This window comes from Schistocerca gregaria, chromosome 1 (genome assembly GCF_023897955.1).
Source record: "Schistocerca gregaria isolate iqSchGreg1 chromosome 1, iqSchGreg1.2, whole genome shotgun sequence".
Classification (NCBI taxonomy): domain Eukaryota; kingdom Metazoa; phylum Arthropoda; class Insecta; order Orthoptera; family Acrididae; genus Schistocerca; species Schistocerca gregaria.
The window spans coordinates 291,973,979-291,996,222 of record NC_064920.1 but is presented as its reverse complement, the minus strand read 5'-3'; the positions used below and the strand labels follow the sequence as shown (position 1 = coordinate 291,996,222).

The window sequence follows — 22,244 nt, the reverse complement described above, 5'->3', positions numbered from 1 at the left end:
TCATTACTTGTCAGAATTGGTGTTATACCTGAAGCGCCTTCCCCCGTGCTAATCTCGCAGTCCTCACGGCGGGAGGCACGGAGACGGTCCCTGGCGCGCTGTGCGGCGCCGACTTCTGCCCCTCCGACCGCGGCGCCGCCGCCAACCCCAACTTCCGACCGCCCTCGACCAGGCAGCTGGTCACGCTCTACGGAGTGCTGGTGGCCTGCATCGCCTGCGCCGTGGCGTTCGTCGCTGTGGGCCTGCACCAGCTCCACAGGTACACACCAAGCAAGCGTCTTTGTATCACTACCTGTAGTTCTCACAACAAACTAGTGTGACACACGCCTCTTTTGTCCCTTCCTTTCCAAGAACAATCCAGGATTCCAATGACTTTGTCCCTTCCTTTCCAAGAACAATCCAGCATTCCCATGACTTTGGTTACACAGTTGTGCTGTGTGTTAAGCTCCCACTCATCTGTTCAATGATGTTAGATTTGTCGCTATTGTCATTCCTAAGGACAACCTCCTAATTGTACATACTTATACAACTACTCATCAGTACAGCTTTATGAGTGTTTCCGAGCAGGGGGATGCTTTCTCTAGATGGTGACAGCTAGAACTTTGTGGAAGACCACGGCTTATGTACTTATTGATAAAACAGTGGAAGATAAAAAAAACTGATCCATTTTAAGAGCACTACGTGTATCATTACATTGTGTCTTGTATCGTTTTAATTTTGTTCTTTGCAAATAAACTGCCAGAATAGTTCAAATACTGTAAGATATCCCAGTAGGACGCGCATATTTCATGTTGGCTCAAGCTCACCCATATAGGTAATGCTGAAAAGTTCTATAGCTAAATTTCAACAAGACCTTAGAAGGGATCATCCTATTGAATTTCATACAGACTGACAGTTTGTTTCAGGCAACAGAGACGTAAGAGGGGCGTTCAACAGTTAATTCAACACACTTTTCTTGATCCATTTCGGCTTAAAAAATGCGGAATTTGTTACGCGACATCTTTGAAAATTCCCGATCCAGCTCTTATAGTTTCATGAATTTCCGATAGTTGGTGGATCTAGAAGTAGCCTTCAAAATTGTGTCTGTAATGGAGGTGCGTTCGAAGCAGAGAGCTATCATTAAGTCTCTTTTGGTGGAGATCCAGAGCATCGCATATAATCATAGTTGCTTCTTGAATGTCTATGGAGACCTGGCAGTGAATAAAACCACGGCAAGTCATTCTGCGAGACGTCTTTCATCATCGCAACAAGGTCGCTCTAACTTGTTCGATATCCCCCATGTCGTCCAGACGCATTACAGCTGTGACTGCTGCAGTGTTGGAACGTGCGGACACTCTCATTCGAGATGACCGAAGAGTCACAGCAAACACTTGGTGAATGGTCTCTTGGGACTGTAACGGGTTGTTCTGCTTGATCCCCTCTCTCATGGTGCAATGAGCAACTCTGAAGTGTATTGTGCCACCGTCAAAAGATTGAAGAAAGGACTTCATGTTGTTCGTCGCCACGGACATGCAAACAAATTTCTCCTTCTCCATGACGACGTATGACCTCACGAAGGTCTGTTCATAAAACTTCATTCTACTGTTCTTCCTCATTCACCCTACAGTCCGGATCTCGCATCTTTCGACTTCCATCTGTTTGGCGTAATGATTGATGCACAAGGCGGGGAACACTACGTGGATGAGGGGAAGGTTATTACTGTCGACTCCGACATCGACCAGAAGAATTGTATCTTGTGGGCATACAGGCCTTTCCAGTAAGGTGGCGTAAGGCCATCGCACTGAACGCATATTAAGTCGAAAAGTAGGGGTTTGTAGCCAAAGGAGTGGGGAATAATATCGTGTACTGGAAACCCTAATAATACCAACCTGCTTTCGGAAAAAATGTCATTGAACGTCCCTCTTATGCTGTTGGTTACATTCTAATTGTAACAGTCTTTTTATGGAGTCGTAGTGCTCAGATGGATGACACGAAGAGAACTATTCTTTTAAAATCTGATCAAAGACCTCAATTCGATATGTTTTTTAGTGCTTGTCAGCTTTTTGAAATATATACAAAAACTCCTGTTTATTTAGCGTATTTTCACATATTCTCTAACACTTTTCATTGGTTGGATTTCAATACATTTACGGATCCCTGTAAAACAACTAAAATTAGTGAAATATATCCCCCTAGAAAGCGTAAAAGAACAATATTGTGTTATATTAGAAAATCAAACAGCATTTCACAGACATCTTCCAAGAACTTGGATTTTACCACTCACTTCATTTACTCCCTAGTTGTATTAGTAGAACACACATCTTGAGATAAATAAAACGTTAATGGCATAAACTCACTATAATCGTAAAGGAAACTCATACATTTAAAACACAAATTATGATACATATTTGAAACATCGAGTCACTGAGTAATAGAAAAACCATAACATGTACTACAAAGACTTTTAACTGTAGTTGAACGGCAAGATGAGACATGTTAAAAGATGGACAACGTCCCTTAGAAATAAAAACGAATAGCTATTTAAAAGTTCTTTGTCTTTGGCGCTCTATTTACACAAACATTTGACGGGGAAATTGTTTGTAGAAGAAATTGCTCTTTGTTAAATATATATTTAGAGGTGATAATTACTTTTCTCACTGCCAAACGTTTATGCATGAGTAGTAGTCTTCCACTTTTATGCTATGGTTGGTAATTATTTATGCTGAAACTTGGCCATTTATTCACGTTATCCCATTGTTCCCTTCGTGGATGCCTTAATGGCCCAACTACTGCACTTCCTACATAATTACAGGGCTACGGTCAGAAATAGGCAAATGGCTTGCAGATGTTACTTTTTCATCTGACAAAATTTCTTAATCAATGTTTTCTACAGTAAAGCTGAAAATTTTGGCGTTTGTGTGATACAGACATTGTTGGCGTGCGGAAGCAAGTAGGTGGATATAAAACTGGATATGTAACTTCTCATATTCCAAAGTTATAGCCTCTCTGATTATAAGATAAGCGTTAATTTAAACTTAATCAGCCTTCATAAGCATTTTTGTACCTCCTTATTTTGTGTCACATTCGCAAGATTCTTCTTTCATGTAGGTCACACTAAACATATTGTTCGTGTTTGAAAGGATGACTAAGAGGAATGACTCAGACTGTGAGGAAAAAATCTCACTTTATTGATCAATTTCTAAGCTTCGTTTTACACATTTCGTAAATATTTTAAGGCTGAATTTAATTTCTTCCTACTTAACAACAACTTCACTACGAATATCTCAATGTTCTTTGTGAATATTTCTGAGGTTCTTTCCGTGTATCGTCCACTACCTTCCGAAATTAAAGAGCGCCCTCTGTAATTTGATTTACTAACGTAGAACATAATTAATTCATTCTTCATTGAATAGTTCCCAGATTATGATTCGTATTATTGTCCATTAGTTTCATATACTGACTAAAATCGAAATTTGCCGGTTCCTTCCAAACTATCGATGTAGTTGCTTTTATTCTTCAATTTATTACTGGTTCCCAGTGTCTTGGTTATGTATATAAAGTGCAGAATCCGTATTCGACTCTAAATGAACTGTTGATACATGTGTGAGGATAGGCAACGATCGCTCCAGTGCAGATGCACCCCAAGCTCAAACCCTTAAAGGAATTGGCGAAATGCCGTGAGCAATGAGGATAATAGGCAAGGGACACAACATCAGTAGCGTGTGGGTAGGTTGAGAATTTGGGTGTGACAGGAGTCGTGCAAGGGTAGTCTGTGTCCGCATGGCGAAGTGGTCAGTGCACCTGGCTAGTAAGCAGGAGACGAGGATTCGAATCTTGGCCTGGCACAAATTTTCAACTTTCCCGATTGATATAAATCCCTGCCCACTGGCAGTTAATGTCCTTAACTCCGTTGTGTCTTGATGAACTATTGAACTGTTCTGCATATTTACAGCTTAGGTACTATTGTTGATATCACTCGGATCACTTGTTAATGCTATTTCGAAACGTGTATTCTAGAACAATTATATAATTTCCGTACAAACTTCGGTGGTCACGGGTAATTATCATACTCCCATTCAACACCGTTTGCATTGAAACTAGAAAATGGTGGACCATTATACTGAAATGCTGCATACTCGCCAAATACTTCACCAAATGACATTGTAAATGACCAGGCAGAACTAACCAACAAATTGTTTCCAAGAAAGTTTCATAAATTACGTTTATAACGCAAACTTCAAATACAATCCTGAAAAAACGTGATACTAATAGCAAATAAATGGTCATACATTTCGTTCTCTCGGCTAATATTAAACCATCCAATCTATGTATGTTATTCATTTGTTCTGTCTTTATTCATTCTAAATTACAGTCCAATACATCAGTTTATGACTGTGGGTAAAATATGCAATCTTATTTCCTTAATATAAAATGTTCGGTATTGTTTTTGTAATATTCAGAACAATTTAGTTAACCATTCATTACTATGCTTGGTAAATTACCATGCGAGTCAGTTGTCATAGTATTAAAAAAAACACATATGGAGTAGAAAAAACGGATACAGGAGAACCTACGCTTCGTACTAGGAATGAGACAGGAGAGAACAAATTGAGTTCTGTAACAAATTTCAAATACCAATAATGAATATGTTCAAGAATCAGAAGAGGAGGAAGTATACTTGGAAAAGGTCGGGAGATACGGGGAGATTCCAGTTAGATTACATCATACTCACGCAGAGATTCCGAAATAAATTATTGGATTTTAAGGCGTATCCAGGAACAGATAGATATAGTCTCAGATCACAATTTAGTACTGATGAAAAGTCGAGTGGAGTTTAAGAGTCTAGACAGGAACAATCAACAACAAAGAAGTAGAATACAGTAATACTAAAAAATGAAGATACACGCTTCATGTTGTCTAAGAATAGATACTACGATAGTGAACAGCTCAGTAGGCAATTCAGTTGAAGAGTAATTGACGTCTCTAAAAAGGGCAATCTCAGAACTTCGAAAGAAAATCATAGGTACAAAGAAGGTAATTGCTAGGAAACCACGGGTAACTGAAGAAATATTTCAGTCTATCAATGAAAGAATAAATTATAAAAATGTTCAGGGAAATTCAGGTATACAAAAACAGAAATCACTTAGAAATGAAATAATAGGAAATGCAGGGAAGCTAAGGCGAAATGGCTGTATGAAAAATGTAAGCATCTCGAAAAGGAATGGTTGTCCGCAGGATGGAGTCAACATATAGAAAATTCGAAACAACCCTCGGTGAAATTTTAAGCGACAGTGGTGACACTAACGATGCAATAGGAATACCACTGTTAATGCAGAGGATAGAGAGGATAGGTAGCAAGAGTACAATTAAGGTCTCTACGAGGGAGAAGACTTATCTGATGACACGATAGAAGAACAAACAGGTGTTGACAGGAAAGATATGCGGGAATTCAATTTTAGAATCATGATTTAGAAGAGCTTTGGAAGACTTAAGACCAAATAAGCCGGAAGGGATAGTTAACATTCCATCAGAACTTTGACCCCTACATCGAAGAAGAAATGCCAGAAATTAAGAAAAAAAAGGTTCAAGGGTGGAGTTAAAATTGTGAGAATTGGCAACAAAACGACTATTCACATTGGTTCAAAAAATGTGTGTTAAATCTTATCGGACATAACTGCTAAGGGCATCAGACCCTAAGCGGCTTTTTTTTTTTTTTTTTTTTTTTTTTTTTTTGTCATCAGTCTACTGACTGGTTTGATGCGGCCCGCCACGAATTCCTTTCCTGTGCTAACCTCTTCATCTCAGAGCTCAGAGTAGCACTTGCAACCTACGTCCTCAATTATTTGCTTGACGTATTCCAATATCTGTCTTCCTCTAAAGTTTTTGCCCTCTACAGCTCCCTCTAGTACTATGGAAGTCATTCCCTCATGTCTTAGCAGATGTCCTATCATCCTGTCCCTTCTCCTTATCAATGTTTTCCACATATTCCTTTCCTCTCCGATTTTGCGTAGAACCTCCTCATTCCTTACCTTATCAGTCCACCTAATTTTCAACATTCGTCTATAGCACCACAACTCAAATGCTTAGATTCTCTTCTGTTCCGGTTTTCCCACAGTTCATGTTTCACTGACATACAATGCTGAACTCCAGACGTACATCCTCAGAAATTTCTTCCTCAAATTAAGGTCGGTATTTGATATTAGTAGACTTCTCTTGGCCAGAAATGCCTTTTTTACCCTAGCGAGTCTGCTTTTGATGTCCTCCTTGGTCCGTCCGTCATTGGTTACTTTACTGTCTAGGTAGCAGAATCCCTTAACTTCACTGACTTCGTGACTATCAATCCTGATGTTAAGTTTTTCGCTGTTCTCATTTCTACTACTTCTCATTACCTTCGTCTTTCTCCGATTTACTCTCAAACCATACTGTGTACTCATTAGACTGTTCATTCCGCTCAGCAGATCATTTAATGCTTCTTCATTTTCACTCAGAATAGCAATGTCATCAGCGAATCGTATCATTGATATCCTTTCACCTTCTATTTTAATTCCACTCCTGAACCTTTCTTTTATTTTCATCATTGCTTCCTCGGTGTACAGATTGAAGAGTAGGGGCGAAAGTCTACAGCCTTGTCTTACTCCCTTCTTAATATGTGCACTTCGTTCTTGATCGTCCACTCTTATTATTCCCTCTTGGTTTTTGTAGATATTGTATATGACCCGTCTCTCCCTATAGCTTACTCCTACTTTTTCAGAATCTTCAACAGCTTGCACCATTTTATATTGTCGAACGCTTTTTCCAGGTCGACAAATCCTATGAAAGTGTCTTGATTTTTCTTTAGCCTTGCTTCCATTATTAGCCGTAACGTCAGAATTGCCTCTCTCATGCATTTTTCTATTCCTAAAACCAAACTGATCGTCACCTAGCGCATTCTAAATTTTCTTTTCCATTCTTCTGTACATTATTCTTGTAAGCAGCTTCGATGCATGAGTTGTTAAGCTGATTTTGCGATAATTCTCGCACTTGTCAGCTCTTGCCGTCTTCGGAATTGTGTGGATGATGTTTTTCCGAAAGTCAGATGGTATGTCGCCAGACTCATATATTCTACACAGCAACGTGAATAGTCGTTTTGTTGCCACTTCCCCTAATGATTTTAGAAATTCTGATGGATTGTTATCTATCCCTTCTGCCTTATTTGACCGTAAGTCCTCCAAAGCTCTTTTAAATTCCGATTCTAATACTAGATCCCCTATCTCTTCTAAATCGACTCCTTTTTCTTCTTCTATCAAATCAGACAAATCTTCACCCTCATAGAGGCTTTCAATGTACTCTTTCCACCTATCTGCTCTCTCCTCTGCATTTAACAGTGGAATTTCCGTTGCACTCTTAATGTTACCACCGTTGCTTTTAATGTCACCAAAGGTTGTTTTGACTTTCCTGTATGCTGAGTCTGTTCTTCCGACAATCATATCTTTTTCGATGTCTTCTCATTTTTCCTGCAGCCATTTCGTCTTAGCTTCCCTGCACTTCCTATTTATTTCATTCCTCAGTGACTTGTATTTCTGTATTCCTGATTTTCCCGGAACATGTTTGTACTTCCTCCTTTCATCAATCAACTGAAGTATTTCTTCTCTTAACCATGGTTTCTTCGCAGCTACCTTCTTTGTACCTATGTTTTCCTTCCCAACTTCTGTGATGGCCCTTTTCAGAGACGTCCATTCCTCTTCAACTGTGCTGCCTACTGCGCTATTCCTTATTGCTGTATCTACAGCGTTAGAGAACTTCAAACGTATCTCGTCATTCCTTAGGACTTCCGTATCCCACTTCTTAGCGTATTGATTCTTCCTGACTAATGTCTTGAACTTCAGCCTACTCTTCATCAGTACTATATTGTGATCTGAGTCTATATCTGCTCCAGGGTACGCCTTACAATCCAGTATCTGATTTCGGAATATCTGTCTGACCATAATGTAATCTAATTGAAATCTTCCCATATCTCCCGGCCTTTTCCAAGTATACCTCCTCCTCTTGTGATTCTTGAACAGGGTATTCGCTATTACTAGCTGAAACTCGTTACAGAACTCAATTAGTCTTTCTCCTCTTTCATTCCTTGTCCCAAGCCCATATTCTCCTGTAACCTTTTCTTCTACGCCTTCCCCTACAACTGCATTCCAGTCGCCCATGACTATTAGATTTTCGTCCCCCTTTACATACTGCATTACCCTTTCAATATCCTCATACACTTTCTCTATCTGTTCATCTTCAGCTTGCGACGTCGGCATGTATACCTGAACTACCGGTAACGGTCTGCTGTCGATTCTGATTAGAACAACCCGATCACTGAACTGTTCACAGTAACACACCCTCTGCCCTACCTTCCTATTCATAACGAATCCTACACCTGTTATACCATTTTCTGCTGCTGTTGATAATACCCGATACTCATCTGACCAGAAATCCTTGTCTTCCTTCCACTTCACTTCACTGACCCCTACTATATCTAGATTGAGCCTTTGCATTTCCCTTTTCAGATTCTCTAGTTTCCCTACCATGTTCAAGCTTCTGACATTCCACGCCCCGACTCGTAGAACCTTATCCCTTCGTTCAATATTCAATCTTTTTCTCATGGTAACCTCCCCCTTGGCAGTCCCCTCCCAGAGATCCGAATGGGGGACTATTCCGGAATCTTTTGCCAATGGAGAGATCGTCATGACACTTCTTCAACTACAGGGCACATGTCGCGTGGATACACTTTACGTGTCTTTAATGCAGGGGTTTCCATTGCCTTCTACATCCTCATGTCGTTGTTCATTGCTGATTCTTCCGCCTTTAGGGGCAATTTCCCACCCCTAGGATAAGAGAGTACCCTGAACCTCTATCCGCTCCTCCGCCCTCTTTGACAAGGCCGTTGGCAGAATGAGGCTGACTTCTTATGCCGGAAGTCTTCGGCCGCCAATGCTGATTATTTATCAAAATGTAGGCAGTGGCAGGGATCGAACCCGGGACCGAAGACGTTTTGATTATGAATCAAAGACGCTACCCCCCTTTTTTTTTAAATCTCATTTTGTTCGCTTTTGTTCGCTGCATCTGCTCGGGGTGGGCGTCGTAAGACATCCGTTTAAGTTCGTTGTTGATCAATTAGCTCAGTTTTTTTTATTACAGAGGACTGCTAACCCTCTGACCGAACACGCTGTGCTACCGTGCCGGCTTCCCCTAGACCACGGGTCCTGCTTACACACTACATAACCTAAATGATCCTAAGGACAAACACACACACACCCATGCCGGAGGGAGGACTCGAACCTCCGCCACGACCAGCCGCACAGTCCATGACTGCAGCGCTTCAGACCGCTCGGGTAATCCTGCGCGGCTATTCACATTGGTGTGTAGAATGTGTAAGACTGGCGACATACCATCAGACTTACGGAAAAACATTATCCACACAATTCCGAAGACTGCAAGAGCCGTTAAGTGCGAGAATTATCTCACTATCAGCTAAATCTATGCATCCAAATTGCTGACGAAAGTAATTTACAGAAAATTGGAAAAGAAAATTGTCGATCTGTTAGATAATGATCAGTTTGAATTTAGGAAAGGGAAAGGCACCAGAGGAAACAGGTATGATGTTGTAGTAGATAATGGATACGAGACTAAAGAAAAATCAAGACTGGATCATAGAATTTGTCGACCTGGAAAAAGCGTTCTATAAAATGGTACAAGATGTTCGACATGCTGAGAAAAATAGAGGTAAACTATAGAGGAAGATGGGTAATATACAGTATGTATAAGAATGAAGAGCTAACAATAAGATTGGAAGACCAAGAACGAAGGGATGGGTAAATCTTTCGCCCCTTCATCGAAAAAGGAACGACAGAAATTTAAAAGAAAGGTTCAAGGGAGGGATTAAAATTCAGGATGAAGGGATGTCAATGGTAAGACTCACTGAGGACATTGCTATCCTCGGTGAAACTGAAGAAGAATTACAAGATGTGTTGAATGGAATGAACGGTTTAATGAGTATAGAATATGCATTGACAGTAAATTGAAGAAAGATGAAAGTAATAAGCAGTAGGAGAAATGGCAACAGCAAGAAACTTAACATCAAAATTGGTAATCACGAAGTAGGCGGTGTCAAGGAATTCTGCCACTTAGGCTGAAAAACAACCCTTGGCGAACGGAGCAAGGAGAACGTAAAAAAGCAGACTATAACTTCCAAAAAGAGCATTCCTAGCCAAGAGATTTCTGCTCCTATCAAACATAGGCCGTAATTTGAGGAAGAAATTTCAGAGGCTATACGTTTGGAGCACTCATTCTACGGTACTGAAACATGGATCGTCAAAAAAACCGGAAAAGAAGAGAATCGAAGCATTTCAGATTTGGTGCTTCAGAATACTGTTGAAAATTAGGTGGACTGATGAGCAAGAAATGAGGAGGTTATCCAGAGAAGAGATGGAGAAAGGAATACATGGAAAACACTGACAAAAAAAGGGACAGGATGGTAGGCCATCTAGAGAGTTAAAACTGTACAGGAAAACAGAGACTGGAATATATCCAGTAATTAATTGAGGATTTCAGGATGAAGTTTGCAAGCACTAGTCTCAGATGATAAAAATGCAAAGAACGTGACATTATTAGCCAAATATCCGTACCCTCTCCCCTCTAGCCTAGGTTTATAGACTGATTTGGTTGGGAAAGGTTTCGTATAGCCATTGTATCCTCTCCAGAGGTAAACTGACCCACACCTGTAGCCGCTGGTCCTTCATACCCTGGATACTGGTACTGTGATAGAATTGATGTCAGACTTGGTACCCCACATCTTGTATTGCAGACGGACGTAGAGAGTTTGCTGGCCACGGGAGTATCTCAACATCGTGCAGACTATTCCTGTGTATGGAGGAGCATTGTCATGTTGAAGCATGGCTTCACAATAGGGTCATGTTAGGGGTAACACTTGAAGACACAAAATGTCCATCACATACCATTGTACCGCCAGAGTTCCCTCAATCACTACCATTCATAACCTGTAGTCGTTCCCTACGGCCCCCTTACCAAGGCGACAGGCGTTAACACCATTGTGTTTCTCCAAAACACTGGAACAATGGTACATCTCCCTAAGTCTTTGGAACACTAACTGGTGATGATCATGGATAGTGCAAAGCCGTGATTCGTCGCTTAACAAAATGCGACACCATTCAGTCGACAGTCCATGCTTCCCATTCATCGTACCATTCCAAACACAACCTTTTGTGTTGCGGTATTAGTGGCAACCTGCACATGTGATGATAATTGTCTAGCGCGCCTGCAACCAAATGTCCAACCAAACATTCGGGATGGCACAGAATGTTGCAGCGGCTCCATTATTTGTTCTCTGAAGGCAGGGGCACATATGAAGAGGTTATAGTGTGATTGGTGTACAATATGGCAAACCTCTCCTGTGGTGGTCAGACAACGGGTATTTGTACCCTCACGTTCCCAAGCAGTCCAACATGAGGCAGCTGTCATATTTGAATGCCCCACAAATTTGGCGTTTCCAGCCAAATGGAGGCTGACAGGAAGACCCCTTTCGAACTCTGCCAGATGCTGTACACATTCTCTCTCTCCATGACCTTCACAGTGATCACTCAACATCCGAAGCTCTTCCTGCCCCTTATATACCCTACCAGACCCAATAACAACAGTTAACACGAGAAACCAATGTCCTCCAGTGGCTATTCTACTGGCTATAGAAAATTGCAAGTCTAATCACTTACATACCCTCTGACGATGACTCCATGTATGATGTTATACTGATATCCAACTAAGCCTTCTCGATGCTTCCCTTTTTTCGTCAGTCAGTATACGTATTATGCCAGCTGAAGAAAGATGAAAGTCTATAACACATAGTGGAATAAATAAAAATATATATAAAATGTGAGGATGGTGGATTTATTTAAGTAAAGCCTTAGCCAAGAAGTTCAACACTCAGTAAAGTAGATAAATTAACTGAGTCACTGCTACTTCCACAACATCAGCTATTTAAACCAACAGTTGGAGCAATGTGTTACCTGTATGTCTGTCCAGCAGTGCTAGCCTTGGCTGAAGCTGAGTGGTGGGTGTCCACAGTGACCAAGAGGACGAGGAGTATGGTGACATGAGAGCTACACTGCGGCTGGTGAGCGCTGCTGCCAACCTGCACCGCGATCCCGTGCAGCTGCTGTTGGTGCCCATCACCATCTTCACTGGGCTCACGCAGGCCTTCTTCAACGCGGACTTCACAGAGGTTAGTCCCCCGCATGGAAAAGGCTATCCACCAATGCCACTTAAATCCAGGGCACCTTCTTCAATGTGGACTTGCCAGAGGTTAGTCCCCCACACACAAGAGGGTGCATTACCGAGGCCACTTACGAGCAAGGCACCTTCGTCAACAGAGACTTCCCAGAGGCTAGTCCCTCACATAGAAGAGGCCACATAAGTGCAAGACAACTTTTTCAGAGAGGAGATCACAGAGTTTAGTTCTCCACACAGAAGAGCGCTATGTTACTGAAGCCACTGAAGTGCAAGGCACCTTCCTTAATATAGACTTCACAGAGTTCAGTCCTCCACAGAGAAAATACTACTTTACCAAGGACACTTAAATACAAGGCACCTGTCTGTGCGCCAAATGAGATTAATTTTTCTCATTATGCTGTGTTATGAAACACTCAGCCAGATTTACACTGTGCTGGACGAGAATATTGTATTTTCGGGAAATGATCTCATCATCTGTCCACACCATATTCGCCATCGATTTTTAATTATGATATCAAATAAATGTAGTTAGGAAATTAATTGTTGACTTTTCTGCAGGTATATCTTTGCAGTCCTGCATGAGACTACAACTGAGCTTTAAGCATAATCCTGTGATTCTGTTAAGATCTGAACTGAGAGACCTGCACAGTGAAAAAGTCTGCCTGCCGCTGTGACCGAGCGGTTCTAGGTGCTTCAGTCCGGAACCGCCATGCTGCTACGGTCGAAGGTTAGAATCCTACCTCGGGCATGGATGTGTGTGATGTCCTTAGGTTAGTTAAGTTTAAGTAGTTCTAGGTCTAGGGGACTGATGACCTCAGATGTTAAGTACCATGGTGCTTAGAACCATTTGAACCAGTCCGAAACGGTTACTCGCCATAAGATGATGTTAAATATTAAGACAAAGTCACACAGCGGGTATTACTGTATATCTGAACTTGAATAGGTATGGGCCAGTTGAGCATGAAATATGGCTATCATAACTCAAACAGATATAACGAAGAAGGGTTTCATCAAACTGTCGAATGAAACTGCACGTCACAATGAAGTCCTGTTTGTTGCTAAAACTGATGGACTTGACTCCATACTTTGAGCACATAATGCAAGGAATTGCTGAGTGCACAATGGTTGAAATGGATTTTTGAACATATGCGATAACACCTCGAAACAGCGGGTTGGAATTGGAAAGGAAATGCTAACAGTGTCATACAATTTTCTAGGTCCACCTAAACTGCCATTGATTGATGAATTAGTTAACATGACAAGGGAAAGACACAGAAAATTAAATATGATCATCAGAACTCTTGCCTGAGCACATTTTGAGTTCACTAGCTGAGTATGTGATGCACTGATTTAGAAAAGCAGAAACAACTAGCTTCGTGTCCATGTCAACACATGCGTGTAAATTTGGCACATGATTACCATCATTGTAAAACTCAGATACAGAGAATGACGGCAGTGATATATGAAAGTTACAAGTTTGGCCCAAGATCTGTGATCAGCTCTGAGACAGAGCCTCAAAAGACCATCAGCCAAAATGTTACCTATATGGAAGCACGGACGCAGACCACATGTTGCCTCTCTTGAGCTCTAAGACGAAGTGTTCATATCCTCTCCTTCTAAGAATTTTATTGGTACTGCCAGTGCCGAAATCTCAGCACCCAATCACACCGTATCTCTCTAGTTCCGTCCAATGAAAATTCATAAAAATCCTAGCAATCACTCTCCTCTTAGAGAATCTGTTGTCATTAGCCATAAATACACATTTCACTCTTAGAACGAGGGCAGAGGCAACAGTTCTCTCCCACTACCAGTTTGCCACTCATTCGTTTTCATTCCCACTAAGGAAATAATTTTGATGAGTCAATCTCGGTCTTCCTTAGAAACCTTACGCATCAATTACTGCTGATTTCTTTGGAGTCCAGCGGATTTCTCTCACTCTGTGTGTCTCACGTTTTCCCATCCACTTGCAGATCCCTATTTTTTAATAAGTGTTCGTTTCATTGGAGTTCACAGTACCAGTTTACAGCTCGCCGAGTGTGGCCTAGTCCAACCTGTTTTCGCTGACACCAGGGCGCCGTGGCCATCCCAAAGAATGGGCGTCGTCCAGTGTATTCCTGCCAGCGGCTTTGCCTCTTAGCGAGAGAAGACTTTTACAACTAGTTTTCGATCCAACTCCTGCGGACCTCAGGTCCTCATAGCCAGCCAGCGAACTCATCCCATAGATAAATGTCACGTATCTTTTACCACCAAAAATGGTTCAAATGGCTCTGAGCACTATGGGATTTAACTTCTGAGGTCATCAGTCCCCTAAAACTTAGAACTACTTAAATCTAAGTAACCTAATGACATCACACACATCCATGCCCGAGAAGGGTTCGAACCTGCGACCGTAGCGGTTGCGCGGTTCCAGACTGTAGCACCTAGAACCGCCCGGCCACCCTGGCCGGCGGAGGTCTTGTGTATGGAGCATAAGCATCACACACATTTACAACAGTAGAGTAAATCTGTTATTGATAAACATTTCCTATGCAATGCTTATCAAATAAGATACAACAACACAGAGATTCTGCCAAGCACTTGAAGTTATCAGGGCAGTGTTTTTAAGGATGGAGTTGGGATTAAATTATCAAGTTACCTTACAAATAAAGACGGAGGGGTTTCGCCTAAATTTTACTTCACATCATGTTCCCTCCCTGGTGCAGCAGAGGAATAGAGATAATACTACCTCACCCATTGGTAACTCATATTCAAAAACTTTTAACGTTAGTCTTATTTAGTCATTTGGTGTGCTGGTTTGTTTTCGATGTGTGTACTGCCCTCCGTCAATGATGTGTTATGGTTCTTGGGTGGCGTAGCACCGCCTATCAGGGATTAAAATTTCATTGCACGGGATTCCCTCATTGCAAAAAAATGGTTCTGAGCATTATGGGACGGAACTTCTGAGGTCATCAGTCCCGTAGAATTTAGAACTACTTAAACCTAACTAACCTAAGGACAACACACGCAGCCATGCCCGAGGCAGAATTCGAACCTGCGACCGTAGCGGTCGCGCGGTTCCAGACTGTAGCGCCTAGAACCCATCGGCCACTCCGGCCGGCTCCCTCATAGCACTTTTGGCTCGAAAATGAAGGTGTGTTCAGATATCGAATATCTGCAGTTCCTGAAAATGTGTGTGTGAAATCTTATGGGACTTAACTGCGAAGTTCATCAATCCCTAAGCTTACACACTACTTAACCTAAATTATCCTAAGGACAAACACACACACCCATGCTCGAGCGAGGACTCGAACCTCAGCCGGGACCGGCAGCTGCTGAACCCATCGCTCCAATTCATTCCTGCAAGTTGTTTGAATATCTCATACGCCAGAAGGAACAGATTCACAAAAGGGGCACAGTTCTACACATATACACACAAAACCCACTCACACACACACACACACACAGAATATCTTTTTCCTAAATCGTTCAAGGCTAATAACGGGATAGTTCCCCTGGAAAGGGTATAGTCTATTTGCTTCCCCAGATTTTATAATCCAAGCTTGTTGTCCTTGTCTGTCGACAAAACGTTGAACACTATACTTCCTTCCTTTAACACACGTACGCGATGCTACCGCCTTCTGTCTTTGTGCATATCGATGTCGCATGACTTGTCAGCTCAGTGTACACACACACACACACACACACACACACACACACACACACACACACAGAGAGAGAGAGAGAGAGAGAGAGAGAGAGAGAGAGAGAGAGAGAGAGACAGAGAGAGAGAGTGAGAGGGGCAGAGACACACGCACACACACACAATGAGGTGAAAAAAGTCTTGAAATACCTCCTAACTTCGGGTCGGATTTCCTTTTGCCCAGTGTAGAAATTCGACGTGGCATGGACTCAACAAGTCTCTGGAAGTCTCTCGTAGAAATATTCAGCCATACTGTCCTTATTGAGGAACGGAATTGCCAGTACATGATTTTGGGCACGAACTAACCTTCCAATTATATTCCATAATTGTTTGATGAGTTTCATGTCCGGCGATCTGAGTGGCAAATTAATCGCTCAAACGGTGCAAAATGTTCTTCAAACTAGTGGTGAACAATTGTGGCCTGGTGACATGGCGCATCGCCATCCATAAAAAATTACATCGTGTTTTGGGAAGATGGCTGCAAATGGTTTCCAAGTAGCCCAACATAATCAGGACCCAGAGCAGTCCATGTAAACACAACTTCCACCATCATGGGGCCACCATCAGCGTGCACACTGCATCGTTGATAACTTTGGTTTATTGATTCGTGGTGTGTGCAACACCTTGAACCCTACCATCAGCTCTTACCAACTGAAATCTGGTTGCATCTGACTAGGCCACGGATTTCCAAACGTATTAGTTCCAGCTGTCGTCGTCACGGGCCCAGTAGAGCCCCTGCAGGCGATGCCGTGCTGGTAGCACAGACACTCGCACGGTCGTCTGCTACCATAGCCAACTAACGCCAAAACGCCAAATTTCGCCTCGTAGTCGCAACGGACTCGTTCATGGTACGTCCCAGATTGATTGCTGGGGTTCTTTTATGCAGTGTTGCTTGCCTGTTAGCTCTGACAAGTCTACGCAAACGCCACTGCTTTCGGTCGTCAAGAGGAGGCCAACGGCACGCTTTCGACACTGAGGATCTCGAAATATTGGGTTCCTAATGATTTCCGAAATGAAATATCCCATGCCTCTAGCTCAAACAACCATTCTGCGTTCACAGTCTGTTAATTCCCCTCGAGTGGACACGATCACTGTGGGAACCTTTCCAAATGAATCACCAGAGTACAAGAAAAAAAAGTTCAAATGTGTGTGTGAAATCTTATGGGACATAACTGCGAAGTTCATCAGTCCCTAAGCTTCACACTACTTAACCTAAATTAGCCTAAGGACAAACATACACACCTGTGCCCGAGGGAGGTTCAAAATGGTTCAAATGTCTCTGAGCACTATGGGACTTAACATCCGTTGTCATCAGTCCCCTAGAACTTAGAACTACTTAATTCTAACTAACCTAAGGACGTCACACACAACCATGCCCGAGGCAAGATTCGAACATGCAGCTGCAACGGTCACGTGGTTCCAGACTGAAGCGCCTAGAACCGCACTGCCACACCGGCCGGCGCCCGATGGAGGACTCGAACCTCAACTACAATCTACATCTACATCCATACTCCACAAGGCACCTAAGGATGTGTGGTGGAGGGTACTCTGAGTACCTCTATCGGTTCTCCCTTCTATTCCAGTCTCGTATTGTACGTGGAAAGAAGGATTGTCGGTATGCGTCTGTGTGGGCTCTAATCTCTCTGATTTTATCCTCATGGTCTCTTTGCGAGATATACGTAGGATGGAGCAATATACTGCTTGACTCTTCGGTGAAGGTACGTTCTCGAAACTTCAACAAAAGCCCGTACCGAGCTACTGAGCGTCTCTCCTGCAGAGTCTTCCACTGCAGTTTATCTGTCATCTCCATAACGCTTTCGCGATTACTAAATGATCCTGTAACGAAGCGCGCTGCTCTCCGTTGGATCTTCTCTATCTCTTCTATCAACCCTATCTGGTACGGATCCCACACTTCTGAGCAGTATTCAAGCAGTGGGCGAACAAGCGTACTGTAACCTACTTCCTTTGTTTTCGGATTGCATTTCCTTAGGACTCTTCCAATGAATCTCAGTCTGGCATCTGCTTTATGGACGATCAACTTTATATGATCATTCCATTTTAAATCACTCCTAATGCGTACTCCCAGATAATTTATAGAACTAACTGCTTCCAGTTGCTGACCTGCTATTTTGTAGCTAAATGATAAGGGATCTTTCTTTCTATGTATTCACAGCACATTACACTTGTCTACATTGACATTCAATTGCCATTCCCTGCACCATGCATGAATGCGCTGCAGATCCTCCTGCATTTCAGTACAATTTTCCAATGTTACTCTCGATATACCACAGCATCATCCGCAAAAATCCTCAGCAAACTTCTGATGTCATCCACAAGGTCAGTTATGTATATTGTGAATAGCAACGGTCCTATGAGACTCCCCTGCGGCACACCTGAAATCACTCTTCAGCCGGGACCAGCCACACAGTCCATGACTGCAGAGCCTTAGACCGCTCGGATAATCCCTTGCGGCTCACCGGAGTACAAATGAGGGCTCCAGTTTCTTCCTCTTTATTGCTATTTTAAAACCTGTACACCAGGAAGGCTGTCAGCAGCGTTCGATGCTGCTCTTCAGCCATAGAATACACAATAAGAAAAAACAGAAAGCATACACACAAGTTACAGAACGGTGGGCAATAAAACAGTTGACACATAAAGACACACTCGACGATAATCCACACTGCAAACTGTTGACATGACGCACAAACACTGAAGATGGCGATGGCACAGGTGAACGATGGAGTGCGACGGTGAACGCTGAACACTAAACACGACGGCACACACGAGACACTGATAGCGATGATCTCCGGTGCCCGGATGCCCACGTAGCGTGTGCGAGTCCAGGGACCTGCCGAGAAGGGAAGAAGGGTGAGGGGGTTGGAGAGGGGAGAACCAAGATGCCAATGGCTGAGGAGATCGGTGGAGGAGTAGAGGGACAGGGGAGGGGAAGCCTAGGGGAAGAGTGGGGAGAAAGGGAGGAGTGAGGGAGGGTGCCCAAAGGAACGAACACAGGAAGAGGGAGGGAGGATCAAAGCTGGTAGCAGGGGAATACGGAGGGGAGGAGGACATCATCAGGGAGGGGGAGCTGGCGGAAGCCACCTTGGGAGAGGGTAAGGAGAGTAGAGAGATGGAGACCGGGTGGGACGTGGCAATACAGGCGCGGCAGCGGGCGGGGGCAGGAGAGGATGGGTGAGATAAGCGGGTGAGGAGGATCGAGTTTGCGGGAGGTGAGGGCTCCAGCAATGCACCGCCCTTTTATTCCTTGTGCCCGCGATTCTACCGCCATCTGTATTTGTGCATATCGATATCGCATGACTTTTGTCAGCTCAGTGTAAACACACACACACAAACAAACACGCACACGCACGTACGAACACACGCACGCACACGCACGCACGCTGCTTAACGACTTCCGCTGCGCAGGCGTTCGTGTCGTGCTCGTGGGGCATCGCGCACATCGGCGGCGTGGTGGCGTGCTACGGCGCCTGCAACTGCGCAGCGTCGGTGGCGCTGGGCTGGCGCGGCCGGTCGGCGGGCCACGCGGCGCTGGTGTCGGCGTACGGGGGCTCCTACTGCCTGGTGCTGGCCGCGCTCTTGCTGTGGGCGCCCGACGCCAACAACGCCGCGCCCTTCTTCCTCCTCGCCGCCTTCTGGGGCATTGCAGACTGCGGAATTCTCGTCGTCAACTGTACGTCCACTATCCGCTACTAGCTGTATGCAACACTTGACTGGTTACGGCCTTCTGAAGATCTCTCTGAACATTTTTAACGAAATTAAGAGGGCGTACACAGAAGGAAAGCGAGCTACCTGCTTAGCGAAGGCCAGCGCGAGGCTGCTTGAACTACAGCAGTGGAAATCAGTATGAAGGCAGGGTTCCACGACAGTACACTACTGGCCATTAAAATTGCTACAGCATGAATATGACGTGCTACAAACGCGAAATTTAACCGACACGAAGAAGATGCTCTGATATGCAAGTGACTAGCTTTTCAGAGCATTCACACAAGGTTGGCGCCTGTGGCGACATCTACAACGTGCTGACATGAGGAAAGTTTCTAACCGATATCTCGTGCACAAACAGCAGTTGACCGGCGTTGCCTGGTGAAACGTCGTTGTGATGCCTAGTGTAAGGAGGATAAATGCGTATCATCACGTTTCCGACTTTGATAAAGGTCGGATTGTAGCCTATCGCGATTGCAGTTTATCGTATCGCAACACTGCTGTTCGCCTTGGTCGAGATCCAATGACTGTTAGCAGAATATGGAATCAGTGGGTTCAAGAGGCTAATACGGAACGCCGTGCTGGACCCCAACGGCCTCGTATCACTAGCAGTCGAGATTACAGGCATCTTATCCGCATGGCTGTTATGAATCGTGCAGCCACGTCTGCATCCCTTACTCAACAGATGTGGAGGTTTGCAAGACAACAACCATCTGCACGAACCGTTCGACGACGTTTGCAGCTGCATGGACTATCAGCTCGGAGACCGTGGCTGCAGTTATCCCAGACAGGAGCGCCTGCGGTGGTGTACTCAACGACGAACCTGGGAGCGCGAATGGCAAAATTTCATTCTTTCGGATGACTCCAGGTTCTGTTTACAGCATCATGATGGTCGCATCCGTGTTTGGCGACATCGCGGTGAACACACATTGGAAGTATATATTCCTCATCGCCATACTGGCGTATCACCCAGCGTGATGGTATGGGGTGCCATTGGTTACACGTCTCGGTCATCTCTTGCTCGCATTGACGGCACTTTGAACAGTGGACGTTACATTTCAGATGTGTTACGACCCGTGGCTCTACCCTCCATTCGATCCCTGCGAATCCATTTCAGCGAGATAATGCACGACCGCATGTTGTAGGTCCTGTATGGGCCATTCTGTATACAGAAAATATACGACTGCTGCCCTGGCCAGCACATTCTCCAGATCTCTCACCAACGTCTGGTCAATGGTGGCCGAGCAACTGGCTCGTCACAACACGCCAGTCACTACTCTGGATGAACTGTGGTATCGTGTCGAAGCTCCATGGGCAGCTGTACTTGTACACGCCATCCAAGCTCTGTTCGACTCAATGCCCAGGTGCATCAAGGCTGTTATTACGGCTAGAGGTGGTTGTTCTGGGTAATGATTTCTCAGGATCTATGCACCCAGATTGCGTGAAAATGTAATCAGATGTCAGTTCTAGTATAATATATTTGTCCAATGAATATTCGTTTATCATCTGCATTTATTCTTGGAGTAGTAATTTTAATGGCTGGTAGTGTAATAGTGCAATGTCTTAAGCATGACATATCGAATTTACTACTAGAGTAGTAGATACATATAACACATAAACAATCGTGACGAAATTACATAGTGTCTTTCATAACACTAGTAACAAAGTAAAGAGTTTGCATTTCCTGTATAGAAATTGGTATAAAAGCACTCACTGTCCTGTTGTCCTATTGCGCTGTTTGTACTTTGCCCAACCTCTGTTCTCCCTAAGTACATCTCTTCGGCATAGATTTTGTTAGCTGTGAAATTGTCGCCCACTGGTCTCGTATCTCTTTTTACAGCTCACATACGACTTCAAATTAGCTTCCACTGCGGTAAATACAGCTTGCATTTATTCCACAAACGTGTTCCACGCGTTACAAATCCGTGCTACGTGCAGGCCAGTCTAGACATCGGTATCTTTATCTTCAAACCATTCTTTGTTTCTACCAGAACCATATATCATATTGTCGAAGCACTAGACTTTCGTCACCTATGTTCTCATACATTCTAATCAGTTATGTTTACAGCATTTCAGTGTACGTGTTACAGTTCATACTAGTGTTCGGCCAAGCAATGCATGACTTACCTTTACTGCAGAAGGCTGAACAAGGCATAACGCTTTCACCTTCGATATCTCTGCTCATTCTTGCCTGCTGCTTTGTTCGCATATCACAACAATAACAATGAAATCCATTCTGCCGAACTAAATTAAACTTCTTGTCACTACTGAAGATCACTTTTCGCCATTCCTAAGTCCATGACATACGTTTTTCAGCAAACTTCAATCTAGCCTCTTTTCGATTGGGTGTTAGAACGGCTTTCTGAAGCCGTTTCTTCAATAAAAGACGTTTATCATGTGACAAAATTTGTCGTGTACATCTGGTAGTTACTGTCAACTGTGAATCAGCAACAGCTCGAGAAGAATAATAGTCTATGGCCCTCGCTTTGCGCAAAAGGAACCCTTTCTATGCCTCAGCTAATCTTCTACTTTGCCCATATTTTCCCTACTGCCCCTATCGTGCGCCCAGTAACTAAGTAATCCATCGCTGTGCTGCAACGGC

General features: G+C 43.6%; 1 protein-coding gene across 1 annotated transcript in view; it reads left to right on the top strand.

Moving 5' to 3' along the window:
• The window catches only part of LOC126341572 (UNC93-like protein), a 71,248-nt gene that overhangs the window by 37,791 nt on the left and 11,213 nt on the right, over positions 1 to 22,244 (top strand). The window contains exons 3-5 of the mRNA XM_050001784.1: positions 61 to 259; positions 12,079 to 12,235; positions 19,346 to 19,610. Coding sequence (XP_049857741.1) covers positions 61 to 259; positions 12,079 to 12,235; positions 19,346 to 19,610 — 621 coding nt within the window. The remainder of the gene's footprint in view (positions 1 to 60; positions 260 to 12,078; positions 12,236 to 19,345; positions 19,611 to 22,244) is intronic.